General features: G+C 52.7%; 4 protein-coding genes across 4 annotated transcripts; 2 read left to right on the forward strand and 2 right to left on the reverse strand.

The window, feature by feature from the left end:
- Window positions 1-1,202: 1,202 nt before the first annotated feature.
- Window positions 1,203-1,914, reverse strand: BBA_03568 (D-tyrosyl-tRNA(Tyr) deacylase; the record flags this gene model as incomplete). Its single annotated transcript, XM_008598665.1, has 5 exons — window positions 1,203-1,265; window positions 1,325-1,518; window positions 1,581-1,623; window positions 1,719-1,855; window positions 1,908-1,914. 5 exons carry the CDS (start codon window positions 1,912-1,914, stop codon window positions 1,203-1,205), a joined length of 444 nt encoding a protein of 147 aa, XP_008596887.1.
- A 919-nt stretch (window positions 1,915-2,833) lies between these two features.
- BBA_03569 (Not1 domain-containing protein) lies at window positions 2,834-4,892 on the forward strand (the record flags this gene model as incomplete). Its single annotated transcript, XM_008598666.1, has 3 exons — window positions 2,834-3,088; window positions 3,194-4,761; window positions 4,832-4,892. 3 exons carry the CDS (start codon window positions 2,834-2,836, stop codon window positions 4,890-4,892), a joined length of 1,884 nt encoding a protein of 627 aa, XP_008596888.1.
- Window positions 4,893-9,960: 5,068 nt separating this feature from the next.
- BBA_03570 (uncharacterized protein) lies at window positions 9,961-10,832 on the forward strand (the record flags this gene model as incomplete). The annotated part of the gene is made up of 2 exons (XM_008598667.1): window positions 9,961-10,304; window positions 10,430-10,832. The coding sequence occupies 2 exons, from the start codon at window positions 9,961-9,963 to the stop codon at window positions 10,830-10,832; spliced, it is 747 nt and encodes a 248-aa protein (XP_008596889.1).
- A 2,224-nt stretch (window positions 10,833-13,056) lies between these two features.
- On the reverse strand, window positions 13,057-15,195 carry BBA_03571 (uncharacterized protein; the record flags this gene model as incomplete). Its single annotated transcript, XM_008598668.1, has 1 exon — window positions 13,057-15,195. One exon carries the CDS (start codon window positions 15,193-15,195, stop codon window positions 13,057-13,059), a length of 2,139 nt encoding a protein of 712 aa, XP_008596890.1.
- Window positions 15,196-15,294: the final 99 nt, after the last annotated feature.

The raw sequence follows: 15,294 nt of genomic DNA on the forward strand, positions 1-15,294 counted from the left end.
CACGCTTGACAAGTGAAACAATTCTGGTGGACCGGAATAAGCTGGCCAGACAATGCGGCGAAGGGCAACAAGAGGCAAGGACCTGAAAGCCCAATCCGGCCTGTCACGGCAAGAACTGCAAAAGACAACAACGAAAGAGCTTCCAGGGTAGGCGGCTTTCTCGGATCAAGACGTCCCTCACCAGAACTCGGTGGTATGGTGCTGTCGAAGCATGTACCGAGCTGCGTGAGATGTTCCTCTTGAGGCGGGCGTAAAAAGTTGTTGCAGCGCTCTTCTTTTTTCGTGGGCGTGACAGCTCCGACAAAGCCAGTAACGCTCACTGTTGTGTCATAGGTTCGCGCCATACAATGTACTCATAATCCTTTGATCGCTGTACCGACGACCCGTCCGTGGCGGGACTTGCCTTTTGGCGCCCATCAGTCGTCTTCCGCAATGCCAGATGGTCTCCTAATCGAGGTCCGAGTCTGTCACCGAAAGACGCGCCACAGTGACCGGCACCGGCGCAAGCGGTATGAAAAACACAGACAGAGCCCGTTCGGTGAGGTGACAACTGCGGCGGCAGACTGCGTTGGCAGCGGCGGTTTTTCCAGCGACGGTTGGAGCTACAAGAAAAGTGCATTTGCATTTCGACTGGTTTTCGAGGTCTCCTGGTTTTCATAGCATGGCTCTGTCTTACTACGGCGATTGTCAATGACGTCTTCTTCTGCCTAGGTGCTTGCCTACCGTGAACCGACTCGTATCCGCAGTGAGCGGAACAGACCTGGGGACTGTCCCTGGAGCGTCGGCTAACTTGATAACCAGAAATGGCACGTCTACGACGGATGCCACGTCGAGCACAACTGCACTGATCTCAAGCCAGCTCAGATTCTCGGAAAGCTCAGCAGTGCTCAACGGGGGGTCGACATGCATGTTATCCATGTACCTTGACAATTCCAGAAGTGGGTGTCACTTCTTCGAGGCCATCACACTTACAACGGATTAACAGTCGCTAAAATCGGCAAACGAATGAAAAGGTAGTACTGCAGAGAAACCATGCTAGGCTCCTTTCCTAATTAGTTTTTCAGACCGCAATGCAGTAATGTTAGAGTTGAGGGTGCAGCGAATAGTCAAGCCACGTACTTGCTCCGATCTATACCCGATCTATATGACAATATGACGATATGCAGAAGCAATTCTATAGTTGTTCTCTTCTCGTAGATTTTCTATAGCCCTTTCTTACCATTTTCTTGTGTAGCCTTCCCGCCAACGTTGAGTTCGAGAGTAACCTACACCGGTTAGTACTGCTGAGACTGAAGAAGCCCGTGTCACAGCGAATCTGACGTACAGGACCGTCATTGATTAAAGAAACCTCCATCATAGCTTGAAACCTTCCGTCTTTGACGCGATCTGCTTGATAGCCAGCTTGAACTTTTTGGACAAAGTACTGATACAACCGTCGCGCCTCTTCGGGGTTAGCGGCACCATGAAAGTCGGGTTTGGTGCCCTTTGTAGTTTTGGCTAGCAGAGTGAACTGCGATACTGATGGAATTATCATGTTAGTGAGTTACTCGACCTCGTTGCCCTGAGATATCATGTCATACCACACAGCACCTCACCGCTAATGTCTGTCACGCTCTTCTTCCACTATAGTATAATCAGCACGCAGTCGCATTTTGAATAGAGTGATGGAAACTTGCCCTGCCACCAGAATCGTCGTCCCAGAGCTTCATGCGTAGCACCTTATTTGCCATGGACTCCATTTCTTTTTCGGTGTCACCTGGTGCAACCGCCGCAAAGACGAGAACGCCACGGCCAATGGACGAGACGAGCTCCTTCTCCACTGTTACGGAGCCCGAGAGTACTCTCTGTAGTATGGCTGCAGTGAAACGTCAGTATATCATGCAGTGCCAGAGCGCAGCTGTTGGCACCTTTCATCGGGTCGATTCTCTGCAGAGGCGATGGATACTGAAGGCAAGCGCCACCAATTGAAGTGCTTGATTCGTAACTGAAGATGGGGCAGTAGACACAGATGTTGCAACAATTAGGTTAGATTGAAACAATGCATGAAAGTGCAGTACAGCTGATCGTAGGATAATGGCATTGATACCTAGGTATTTAGAGCCTGCTTTCTAGGACCTTCTATAGCCTACCGACTGGCGGGCCGGCCGGCTGCTAGTTAGCAAGCGTTGTGACCTCGCCGCGCCAAACGCGTGGGCGAGGCTACCTTAGGCTTAGTCATGTGAGCTTCTTTGTACCTGCACTAACAGCTTATCCCTCGAAGTAAGTACTAGTAAACACAGGTGCTGCAGGGAAGGAGAGCTCCTCCCTCATCACTACAAAATAGAATAACAACCTTGTGAAATGTAACATCAACAAGGCCCGCCTCAAAAGAAAATAAAAGCATCCGATAAAGTTACCCATGTACAACTACTCTACCTGCCCCGGCGCATAGTGGCTGAAATCTTGCTGTCGCGCGGTACAACTGTCGCGCTAGTCCTGATGCAGCCTGGTACATGCTCAAACCTTACAATCACAACTCCATCTCATAATCTCTCCATTGCCGCCGACCGTCAGCCCAACGAAGCATCCGTAAAGCCATTCATTGGTCCAACATTAATCGGCTGCTACCTTCGTCGCGCTGCGCACACTGCTGTGGGCAATCATCTTGGTTACGCGACGTGTGACAACCCCTCCTTTACCCGCCCGACAGGCCCTCCGACCGGTTCTTTGCACACGTGTGCAAAGCATCTTCATTCCCGTATCCCTTGCCCTGGAGGCACAACACCAGCCACCGACCACCCGTGCCGTCCCGAACGCTTAGTTTCCCGCGTCGTCGCGTCACAGCATATTCATCATGGCGGCCCGAAAACTACAACAAGAGGTCGACAAGTGCTTCAAAAAGGTGGCCGAAGGTGTTGCCGAGTTCGAGTCCATCTACGACAAGATTGAGCTGTCGAATAATCCGGCACAAAAGGAGAAACTCGAGGACAACTTGAAGCGTGAAATCAAGAAGCTACAGCGACTTCGCGATCAAATCAAGACATGGGCTGCCAGCAATGACATCAAGGACAAGGCGCCGTTGCTAGATCACCGCAAACTGATAGAAACCGTGTGTTGTCCACCAACCCTCTCCCTAGCCCACTCAGCGCTTCTGTGTTACGACCAGGAAAGCACATTGGTTGAAGCGGCATGACTGATTATTTCTTCTTTCTAGCAAATGGAAAAGTTCAAGGCGGTAGAAAAGGCAATGAAGACGAAAGCCTATTCCAAAGAAGGGTTATCAGCGGCAGCAAAACTGGATCCCAAGGAACAAGCCAAGGTTGAGGCAGGCGAGTTTCTGAGTAGCATGGTCGACGAGTTGGAACAGCAAATCGAGACGTTAGAGGCCGAGAGCGAGCAAATACAAGCGACCATGAAGAAGGGCAAAAATCAGGGTGCCAAGGCGGATCGCATCGCCGAAATTGAGCGTGTAATAGAACGGCACAAGTGGCATCAGGGCAAACTGGAACTCATCAGGCGCTCACTGGAGAATGGCGGCGTCGAGACGGAGCAAGTAAACGATCTTGAGGAGAGCATTCGCTATTACGTGTCTGATGGCATGAACGAGGACTTCATGGAAGACGATGAGATGTACGACGAGCTGAACCTGGAAGACGACGAAGGAGTCTTTGGCATGGGCGCAGACGGCGAAAGAGGGTCATCGCAAGACAACCAATCCGTACAAGACGATCCTGAACCGATACCCGAAACCGCGCTGAAACCTGTTCGAAAAGCAGCAAAAGAAAACGAATCCTCGTCATCGCGTAAAGGCTCTGCTCAAACGAAGTCACCCTTACCGGCGCTTGCTACTTTACATACGCCTTTATCAACCATCAGTAATGGTTCGACTGCTAGCATGAAGCCCGCCACAATACCTACAAGAGCGCCTGGCGAAACATTGAAGTACGCCTCTGCCGCCGCGGCCGCCGCGGCAAGTGACAGGGCCAACGTAGGTATATCGCCACTACCTCCTCCGCCTGGCAGCGCTGGCATCTCTTCGCTTCCCTCGGGGCCGTCGACATCCAACTCGCCCGCTGTAACCGCGGCCCAACCCGCGCAGCAGACGCCGATACAAGCACCAGCCAGTGTTGCAACTCCGGCCCCCGAAGAGCCCTCCCCGGAGCCCGCTCCTGCGCCGTCTGCGCCTACGACAAGTCGAGCAGCCAAGAAGTCGAAGGCTGCAGGCAAGCAGCCGGCTGTTGCTACCGAACCCAAGGAGACGCCTGCAACGAACGGCACGACATCGAATGGGGTCAAGTCCAAGACGCTAGCCCACGTCCCTGAAGAAGAGAGCATATATCACCTGCCCGCTGCTCTGCAGGATCTGGTTGAGTCGTACGAGATGGCCAAGAAACACCCACCGTCGCAGTCGGCGCCGTCAACGCTGCGTCTTATGGATGCAAGCCAGGCCAATTGCCCGGACCAGCTCGACTCTGATGCGCCGCGCAGCTACCGACCGGAGAACCCCGTGCCGCAGGGTATGTCGAGCTTTCCGCGCACGCCGCTTCCAATCTTTGAGGACCCGCGACTGTATCAGCGCATCGATCCTGATACGCTATTCTACGTGTTTTACTATAAGCAAGGCACCGCGCAGCAATACCTTGCCGCCAAAGCACTTAAGGACCAAAGCTGGCGGTTCCACAAGCAGTATCAAACGTGGTTTCAGCGGCATGAAGAGCCCAAGAGTATTACGGAAGAGTATGAACAAGGGACATATCGTTTTTTTGATTATGAGAGCACTTGGTAAGTGGTCAAAGGCATTCTGTGGACTTTGCAGATGTTGACGGATTGGCTAACATGGGAAACATGATAGGATGAATCGACGTAAGGCCGACTTCAAATTTGCTTACAAGTTCCTCGAAGACGAGGTGTAGTTTCCTCGAAGACGAGCTGTAGGGGCGAACGAAGAGAGGTAATGGTGGCTAGGGAAGAGGAAAGTGGAGGGTACTGTACATTGTTCGAGGGAAATGTTATATGGGCGTTTTTCTTTTTGCAATTTGCAGACACATGAGGAAAGCTGCTCAGTTCCCACACCAAGCTGGACTTTTCATCGGTGCATTTGCTTCTCTTCCTTGCACTAAATCGGTAGAAATCAGGATCAGGGTTTCTTTGTTTTGGGTTTTCTCTCCTTTTTTTTGTATCTTGGGCTTGTTCGATGCCCCTAGTTCAGAGGCTCGCTGGAAAGAACCATAAGGCGTGGGCCAACTGTGGTCTTGGTTGCTGATGCATCCTCTTCTGTTGCACCACCAGGTTTAAATGGCCATTTCGTCATTTTAGTCAATGGCCAATGTCAATGTCCAGTGGTGTTTTGACAGCGAACAAAACCCTGCTTCGTTTTCGTGATTCGTCCTTGATGTTCAGTGTACGTCTGGCTGCGTGACTTGATGAGAGGAAGGAACAGTGACGAGGACGTGAAGCGATGGGGGGTGACGGTCGACGGATTTTTGCGGCTGAAATTGATTGTTGTCACATGCAGGAAGCGAATGAATGCAAAATCCAAGCTACAGCTAGCGCCGGGTTTACCCTTGCGGACAGAGCCATTGGCGTTCATACAAGCGACAATTGACTCGCAGACGTAATACAATACACACGAATGACCAGAAGAGGAAGCTAGGAGACGACAGCAGACACGGCAATCCAAAAATACCGCGTGCCGCTTTTGGAGGCTGGGGATGCGAACCTACCGAAAAGGCTCCTCTATAATAGCCTCAGCTTCATCACCGACATTGGAAACATGACCGAGTACCAGCAGGCAAACGTTGCGAAATCTAGCTTACAGCTGGGGCGTATTGTAGCTGGCGCGCGATGATGACTTGTTAAGGTTTTAATTCACTCACATCTTTGGAAGGCAGGGGGGGTACGCGTGTAAGAGAGACGGCAGCGGTCGCCCTGGATCCGAGACAAGTTGTAGGATCCAGAAAACGCCAAGCTTCTGGAAGGTGTGGATGCTGCCGCCTCGATGCGCTGCGGGAGTCGAGCCAACGCAGCCGGGCATTTTGTTTCGATTTTTAGGCAGCGATGAACGACCAGGCTGAGCATGCAGCGACCGATATGGTTTGCGCATCAAATAGAGGCTGGGGTTGGAGGGAGGGGTGTGTGCTGCTTACCGGCAGGAGGAGAGAAATGGGTGTGTAACACGGGGATGCAGAACATGTCGCTGACTGCTTCATTCTGTTTTCGTTTCTCTTGGTACGCAGTGTCTGGTACTATACGTGAGACCGGGGCCGACGATATTGTGCCTGTATTGGATGCGTCATTTTCTGCGCATCCAGGTATCGTGCAGGTTTCCCTCCATCCGTAGGATTGCTTCTTTGCATCGGCGCCCATTTCAGTGGCCGCCCCATGACGGGCAATGATGTGCGGCGCCTTGGCTGACCAGTGAGGCAGTGACCAGATAGTTATCGTTATCGGCCGACAAGGTTTCTGTGCCACCCCCGGATAGAGTGCTTTTTTTATATTTGGGCAGTCGAATGTATGAGTGGCTGGCTGCAAGTGAGGCTTGGTCTTGTACTGATTCAAGTTAGGTCGCTAGAAATGGGAATGTGACGTCGGCTGCTGATGGGAAATCGGCACCGATAAATCGAGGCTTGTAATACGATGCAGGTTGGGTATGCACACCCTCCAGGGTCGAGTCGCTGGCTGTTGTCGTAGATTGGCAATTGGCAGGCATCGCCATTGACGCACAAGAATGTTGAAGAATAGAGTCAATTAGTGGCTACCTTACCAGAGTTGGAGTTGCAAACAGAGGCAGCTGCGGGCAGCTGGCAGCGCGGATGCTTGCCAGTTGTCAACTTCAGCGCCTGCCAAGTGAATAGATAGGTACAACAACCGGCTGGAAACCGATAGAGAATTCTTTTCCCTTGTACAATCGAACCATCTACTGCGGAAATACATCTTCCATTCCGACAATCTATATTGCATTTCGATTGCAGTTAACACGACCGCTGTGGGAATGCCCAGACCAAGTTACCCACGCATGCCCACGCCACCTACCCGGTATCGAACGGCCCCGACTACGGTGAGAGAGAGAAGAGGCTTCGTTCCAACTTCACGAATTAGCTTACGAGAGCTCCATATGCGCCATTAAAGAAGAGTGCACGCATCGTTCGTCTGCCAATCCAAGTGCTTTTGTTTGTATTCACGGCGAGGACCGACGATGCGGTGAATCGAAAGAGGAGGGTCCTTTGTCAAACTACCAGGCCAGCGCCCCAGCAAGATACAGCGCGAGCACCACCTCACGGACAGGCGCCCATTCACAAGCAAGTGCCCATGGGGAATTAAAGGCAAGTGCGCCATCGGAAGCTCCGAGAGCGCGGACGTGCGGTGCCACCTAGGCATTAGTTATGGAGTTGGTGTTTGTCTCGCCGACGTCTTTACTCGCTCGCGCAGATGCAAGCAAGGATATGGGACCTGCCTCAATGGTCTAAACGGCTCTCTTTTCCGGATCCATATCTCCATCAGGTGACGACAAGCCTGGCTGATTGGAAGCTGGGGTGATGCTGCAGTGGGTAGTCTGGCAGGGGTCATGGTTTTGGAAGCTGTGGAAGCCTTGATGGAAGCTTTCCTCTTTCGACGCCACCACAATGCAAGACAAGACAACAAAGACTCAATACTCAAGAGACACAGTTGGCTTGGTTGAGGACAGGATGTCTAGCGGCAGGGGCCACTCGCTGGCCTGGCCTCGCTGCGCCGTCCAGCCTGCTCTAGGCTCATCGTCAGGCACTTTTCTATCCAGGCCGCATCCTTTCTCGCGGCGAGTCGCGGGCATCGGTGTGGGTTCACTGCACGCCAGCCTTGTGGCGGAGCGCAATAGTGGTGCTGTTAATACTACCTATGAAGGACCAATGAATCTGTACCTTTTGTGTCGGTGGCTATACTGACTGTTTAATATCCTGGGTTGTCGAATGGGCGAGCTCGACGCCTACCACGAGTCTCTTTTCCTCAATCAGAAGGGTTCTTGCAGTGGGCTGCGCGTCGAAACTCAAACCAGTGTGCGCATCACTGACGTATCGGCGCAGATGAAAAACCATTAGCGCTCGCCCCAAGCCAGCCCAGCCCAGGTGACCCAAAGTGCCAACCAATGTCGGCAGCAACAGTTGGCACTATCAGCCCGCATGGAGAGTATCGCTGCCAGCAATTAATGCCATCGGTGAAGGAACGGACTAGTGCACTTGCATAGAGCCATCAACTTGGAATCGTCTCACGCCGATTGTTTCCGACTGCCAAAAGGACTGCCGCAGCTGCGACAATGCCCTCTGGTTCCGTCATGCCAACAATGACTTTGTGGGCGCAGCAATCGATGGGCGCGATAGCTCACCAGTAGTTAACTCCTGACTACCTTATTACTCCGAAATAGTTAGCAGCTGGTTGCCCACCAAGGCCCGGCCGAATGCCCTGCAGCCACTGGCCTCAAACAAGCAGCAAACCAATGTCTCGCCTACGGATTCAATTGACTCGGTAAAGGAGAGTCTTGGTCTACAGGAATGAGATAGTCTTGTTGGCTCCAGAAACAAGCAATTGTCAGATGGCTGCTGCAGCCGCCACGTTGGTACGGTACGTCCTTCTAGCGGCCCCTGCGCTCCTGGCAATTCTTTGACCGGTGACAAGCTACAGCAGGCCGGGGCTTCTCCAGTCAAATTTCTGGGTACGCCCGGAACCACTCTCTAGCCAGAACAGACAGACACTGATGATAACTAAAAGATCTACTCGTTCTGCCACTGTAACCCCACTGCGGAACATTGCACGCATCGCTATCCATGCTGTCTAGGTACCTAAGAGAGCAGTAGCGCCACGATGCCTACCTAGGTACTAAGCAAGGTACTAAACAGTAGGCTCGCGCCTTCGCGTCAAGACGCGAGCCTCCGCGGACTCGCTAGTAAGTTGGGCGCTCAGCCATCGACTGCTGATGCTAGAAAGGATTTGGGGTCTTGTGGACGACATTTGGTGTTTGGGTGGCTGAACAAGGGCGGAGAGTGAACAAGATCGGATCTCCGCGAGGCCAGTGACGACAGAAGAACGACGGGCATGTTAGTGCTGGGGCTGGGCTCGGCTTGCTGGTGGTACTACTAATAACTACCTAATAACAAAGTGGTGGTGGCTCGCTCGGTAAATAACTAATGCCCAGCCACGGTGGGCTCGTAAATACAGGACCCTGTATTCGTTCGCTGGCTTTCCACATCTTTTTCCACAGTCAGACCTCGTCATTCCGCAAAGTCGAAGAATGGTGACTAAATGGGTATGGCGCCGCGATAGCAGGCAGGGGCTTGCCGCCATCCATCATCCATCACCAGCACACACACCCTCTTTGCCTCTTGTGCCTCTCACCTCCAACGACCAGACCCCCCTTTGTCCGCAGCTAATAATTCTCCACACGGATCCAATGAGCTCATTTGGCCCAGTGTCAGTGGTCTCCAGGGCTGAGGTCTCAAAGGTCGGCAACCCTTCTAGAAGCTTGCCAGAAATGCAACTACCTAGTGACTGTCTGGTTTGAAACGGACAGACACCCTTTACACCCTTTGGGTACTGCCACACTCGATTCTGGCTGTCGGGTGATATAAGTTGTCACGCACCCCCCCCTTTCTTTTTACTTTTGTTTCTAAAACACTCTTACGAACTTGATATATCTTCATCACATCTCAACCTCGATACCTCACAATTCAAACTGCTTCCGCTGGCCGGCCCTTTACTCATCTTGTTTAGTGGCAGCGATCCTTTGACGAATTGATACCCCCATCCCTGTTGCGATTGTCTTGGATTCTGCACGTACAAAGCGCCATTGCTCTTCTTCTTATTCCCAACCAAGGTAAAAACAAGAATCACTTCTTGTTTTTACTTTAAAACCTGTACATGCATCCATTTCGCCAGAGTCGGCCCATCCCTGCGAGGGTACGCCCTGGAGTCACGTCGGATTATCTCTACAGTACCTCTGCCCCGGCTGGCAACATGACGGCCCAGATTGGCAATTGCAACGACGATTTGTCTGTATTTCGGCAGCCCGAGGACTTTTACACCCAGGATTCCCGTTTTCTGGCCTGCTCGGAGCCCATCTCCCGCCATATGAGCTCAGAGGGCTCCTTCTCATTATCTACACCAGCATCGCCAATGCTGGGCACCAGCTTCAACTCCTTCTATACACTGCAAGCCAGCTCACCCGGAAGTCCCATGTTTTCTCAGCTGCAGGACATGCCAGGTGCTGGCGTTGGCTCTCCATACAGCACGCAAAGTGTCACGACGAGCTGCGAAGGGCACTCCCCGATGACTGTGGCGGAGGACTTCACAGGCGAATCGTATGTAGCCTTTATCATGACCTCGTTCCTTATTTTCCCTTTACATGTCTCCCATTTTCTATTTTCTCGAACATAATTAGACCACTCTCAACTCAACGCAACTAACACGTATTCGCGGCATCTAGGCCCAAGGGGCGCGACTACCCAGTGGTGTGCCTGTTTCCCGGTTGCGACACCAAGCCCTTCAAACGCCGCGCAGACCTCGATCGCCACTACAAGCACAAGCACGCACCAGCGTCGCAAAAAGACTCGTACTTTTGCGACTACCCAAAGTGCGCGCGTCGCCGAGACCCTTTTCATCGCCGAGATCACTTCCGTGACCATCTGCGCGAGTTTCACAAGGAGGTTATCGAGAAGCGTGGCGGCTCGGTCAGCGAGGAGTGGCTTGAGGACCGCAACGTGTCGTCGACGTGGTGGCGATGCGCCAAGTGCCTCGTACGCAACTACATCGAGCAGAGCGGCTACGAGTGCCCCAAATGCAAGACGACATGCCAGGCTAAGCGCAAGGAGCTGCGCATGCGTGATTGACTGGACGCCGCCGCCGACTGAGAGCCATTGATATTCGTCTTCTTTGTTGGAATTCTCATGGTTTCTCTCTTTCCCCTGCTATTTTCTCTCTCGGCTTATACGACTTGTTGTTTGCGTGTCACACGCTCTCAGTCGGCGGCGAGTGCCAGCGCTGGCAGCCCTCCACGAGGACCGGCCCTCTGCTACGACCGGCGCGCCAAGCCCCTATCGTTCGAGAATTAAGAAGAGTTCTGACGAAAGGGCACCATCGCGCGCAACCTCGGCCACAGGCGGTCACCAGCAACTGCAGGCCAGCGGGGGGGCAACCCACCGGGAGCAAACCCGCTAAAAAAAACAGCTTTGACGATTGCGGTATCATTTCCTCATCTAGCGGTCCCTGATACGCCCATTTGTTTCTTCTACGACCTTGCCGTACGAGGAATAAGTTTGGGGCAAAACAGCCTACGGGTTAGCCCTGACTATGCTTCTCGGCCGAGCCCACCCGCACAGCCTCAAACTGTCCAACACACACCAACCACTTGCACTGCGCACGCTGTCAATGAATGCCCTTTTGGGCAGCTTCAGCTGGGGCTGTGCTGGTGTTTTGCCTTTTCGGCTCTTTTCTGAAACTCTAAGATGGCGTGGGCATTATAGTTGTTAACTTGTTGTTGAGTCACTCGTCGAACCACAGTTTGAAAGTGAAGTAAAGTTCGACGACGAGAGTGGCTACGTCATGCGAGTGGCTATCAAATCTCCTTCTTTTCCCCGCCATTAGCTATTCACGTGTTTATGAATCTCGGGCGTATACAGAAGCCCCATCTCTTCTTTCTATATCATGATTTAGTTTAGAAATCATAGCTAGAACAATTGATATTTTTTTTTTTTTTTTTGATTAGAATCATTCTTTTTTCGACTCTGAATTTTCGCTTGTGACTCTGAAATTGCATCACCTTGCACAATCGCTGACTGAACCTTGGGGAAAAACCCAAGTCGGTGCCTAAAACGATGTGCAGCGGGATCGTCCTCAGCTCAGGCGGGCATCTCCCTTCTTTTTTTCGCCTTGTGACTGTGCCATTGTCCAATCACGCCTCGACACCAAAACCTGGGCAATTTATGCACAAACTATCCTTGGTGTGCTTGGCAAATCTGTTGCTTTTCCTTCTCCTCCTCCCCCCGTCCCCCCCCTTTTCAAAACTCTCTTTCCTTTCTCTTTTACAGCTCCAGGCAGACGAGTTTTCGACAATGCCATTCGCCTAACCTCCCTTCTCCCCGCCCCCGCCTCCTTCGCCAACTCAATCGCTAGGATCACGTACATAGTGCCACGAATGAGCAAACCACATGACCTCTTTTGCTGCCCAGTTCCCTCCCCCCGCTTTCCGCTTTTCCCCCACAACGAAGGATGGGAGGGAAGGGAAGGAGGGGGGTCCGCCCTGTGGTGCATGCATCTCCATGGAAGTCTTCTCGAAGGAATACTACCAAAGTAGAGAGAGGCAACAGAGGGAAGCCAGTGGTGGTGGTGGTGGCGCAGCTCCCTTTTGCCGGGGACGCGTGACTCCACATTTCTGTTCTACTAACTTATTACCTAACTACGGATACCCTCAGCGCCAACCCTTGCGGTCTTTGTTTTGGACTGTTATCGCGGGGAGGCAGTGCTTTCTCAGTCCATGGGGCTTTGTATCCCCATGCCTTTTCGTCTCCTACATATCATCGGGCCTGCTTCTGTGCCAGTCATGGCCTCTAGTGAGACAAGGTACAGTGGATACGGGAATAAAGCCTGGTTGCGCCGTGAGAAAGCTTATTGTTCGACTTTCATTTCGCCTGCGACCTGGCGCCGTCTTCTTCGCACTCTGGCAAACGGCCAAGAACTGTTTGGTAGGGACTGATGAAGAATTCCAGTAGATTGCCCGAATTATCTGCCTCGCTATAACTCCATATTATGCCATTGCTGGAACCCCTATCATCGAATTACATGATGCGCCATACATACAACAACACCTCTTTCCCAAAAGCTTACTGGTACATGAACCTCATCGCCCTATGTAGATGCGCCGTGCCCTCGCTTACAGATCCACCCCCCCCCCCCAACCGTACCCTACCTGGGGCGCTGCACTGCTTGGCTGCTAAACATGACACCACCACCACCATTTGCAGCATCGCAGCATCGCAGCTAGTCTAGCCCTGCCGAGCATGCATGTCTCAACGCTCCAGGCAGCAGTGAATCCTGCATTGTGCAGCAGGATGTAGCTCATGGTGTAAACTCAATCGGATCGCCCTGTATGTTGGGCAGTGCTCTGATATCCGGCCGTCCAGCCTCGCGTCGCCTATTACGTCGTCTTCGGCTCATCAGTCGCCCCGATGGTGCTTTTGGCGCGAAGGAGCTGCTCTGTTCTAGCTCGCTGGTCTTGGGTACCGCTGCCACAGCAGCGCCGGCACCACCACTGGCGGCCAGCCTGCCCACAAACAGACTCGGTGGGTGGAACGTCGACTCTGGCTTCAAAGTCATGTGCTGCACCTCCAGCAATGTAGATTGCGATACAGCTTTCGACTCTGTGGGTAATGCGGTCATTACTTCGGGTTCATCTCGCAATTCACCGAAACAAGCGGGGGCCTCATCGTCACAGGTCGTCTGGGGTTTATTGGAGAAGCGCATACTGGTGGTCGACGGGCCTTTCGCGGAAATGGTCAGTGGCGGTGCTGGCCCAATTGGAGCCGGCGTGGGGACCTGACACCGTCGTGTGGTAGGACCCGGAGATGCATTTTCTTCAATCGCCGCAGTCTTGACCCCGAGCTTGCTCCGGCTGTCGGACGCTTCATCTCCCTCGGGACCACAATGCTCAGATGACTTAATAGCGACAGGGACAGAGTGATAAGACCCAAGCACGAACCGCTTCCACACCATGTTCTCGTCCTCGTTACCAAGCTCTGGCGCCGTTGGCACCGAGCGCTTGTAGGGCAGCGCCGACAGCCGGTTGCCCAGATGACTTGTCTCAGCTATTCTGTACACGTCGGGTGTGGTGATACTGCTCGGGAGGGAGTCGCTACCTCGAAGAAATCCTCTATCAGGAACGTCTGCAATCGCTTGGGACGACGGCCGTCGAGGCGAGGGAAGATCGAGGTTGCGCTCAATTGAAAGAGGTAAACCATTGCATATGCCCGGTTGTCTGAACTCTCGTGGGGACTCGGATATTTTGCTTGAGCTGTTTTCTTTAACAGGCTCCGCTACCACACCTTCCCCAGACTTGCTCGCCGTAGCCGCAACGTAACTGGACCCATCGCTCTGTAGCCGCGAAAGACTCGCTGGCTCGAGATTCAGTGCGACATCACCACTAAGCGCTGAATCCGACAACCTTGCATAGACACTTTGCGGCATGCATCTAATAGGTTGTGGATGAAGAAATTGTGTTGCAGGAATAGCCTTGACCAAAGGCTGGTCGAATATAGATGGACTCGTGTGCGGCATGCTCTGTACCTGCGTCTCGCGGCCAGCCTTTGCTTTCCCAATCTGCAAGGCCCGCTCAGCGCAAGGAGATTCTGGAATGAAACTGCTGAAACTTTTGGATGCGGATGACGAGATGTCGTATAATGACCCTCGCTCGACAATTGGCGTCTCTGGTAATGCACTTTGTCCTTTAGAATGCCACGTCCTGATGCTGCTTTTTCCAGGACTCCAGCGGTATTCCTGGCTCGCGATTTTGATCACGGTGTGGGCAGAAACTCGATCATTTGATTCCTCGGCCAGAGGCGATCCGAATTGATTGTGTGATAAGTGGCGCTGAAATGATTTTCTTGATCTCGCCGTCTCCGGGTAGGTGATGATCACAGGCTTCTGTAGCTCCACGCCGGACCAGTCGCTCTGCTGTAATAATCTGCGTCGTTTTGCGTCCATACTCGCTTCATCTTGTTCCTGAGAGCTATGAATTCTCTTTATCTTCTCTATGCGTCCGCCGTTCTTTGGATACTCTGTTGCCTGCTGCAAAGTCTCGGGCAAGTCTTGCAGTGTCAAAAGCCTGCTTCTCGGTTCTCTGTGCCGTATCGCCTCAGGGATCTGTTGAACCGATACCTCCTGCGGGTCCTTGAGATAGCTTGGAACAAAATCCTCCGCGTTGTACTTTCGTCTTCGTGAATCGGTGACTTTCTGGCGCTTGGCCTGGGCGAAATACTGCTTCTGCCTGGTCGCATCAATGTTGTAGCTTCTCCGTGAGTGGCGGGCAAGCTGTCCGTTGTTCCAGTTCATGACCGATTTCAACTCGAAAGTCAAGGGAATTTCTAACCGATTTGATCTGATAGACTCATTGTCCGATACAGAATATGCAGCTGTAAAAGTGGCAAGCAAGAGCTGGTGAGGGCACCAGCCGTTTGCCAGCTGGCAGTCAGTGGTCGTCATGGCATGCACGCGCGCCTGCACCCCGAATAGTCGCGAAGCTTCAGGTAACGGAGTGATACTTACACGGAGTACTTTAAATGGATTTTCTCACCACTCCAA

Source organism: Beauveria bassiana (assembly GCF_000280675.1).
Source record: "Beauveria bassiana ARSEF 2860 unplaced genomic scaffold BBA_S00007, whole genome shotgun sequence".
Taxonomy (NCBI): domain Eukaryota; kingdom Fungi; phylum Ascomycota; class Sordariomycetes; order Hypocreales; family Cordycipitaceae; genus Beauveria; species Beauveria bassiana.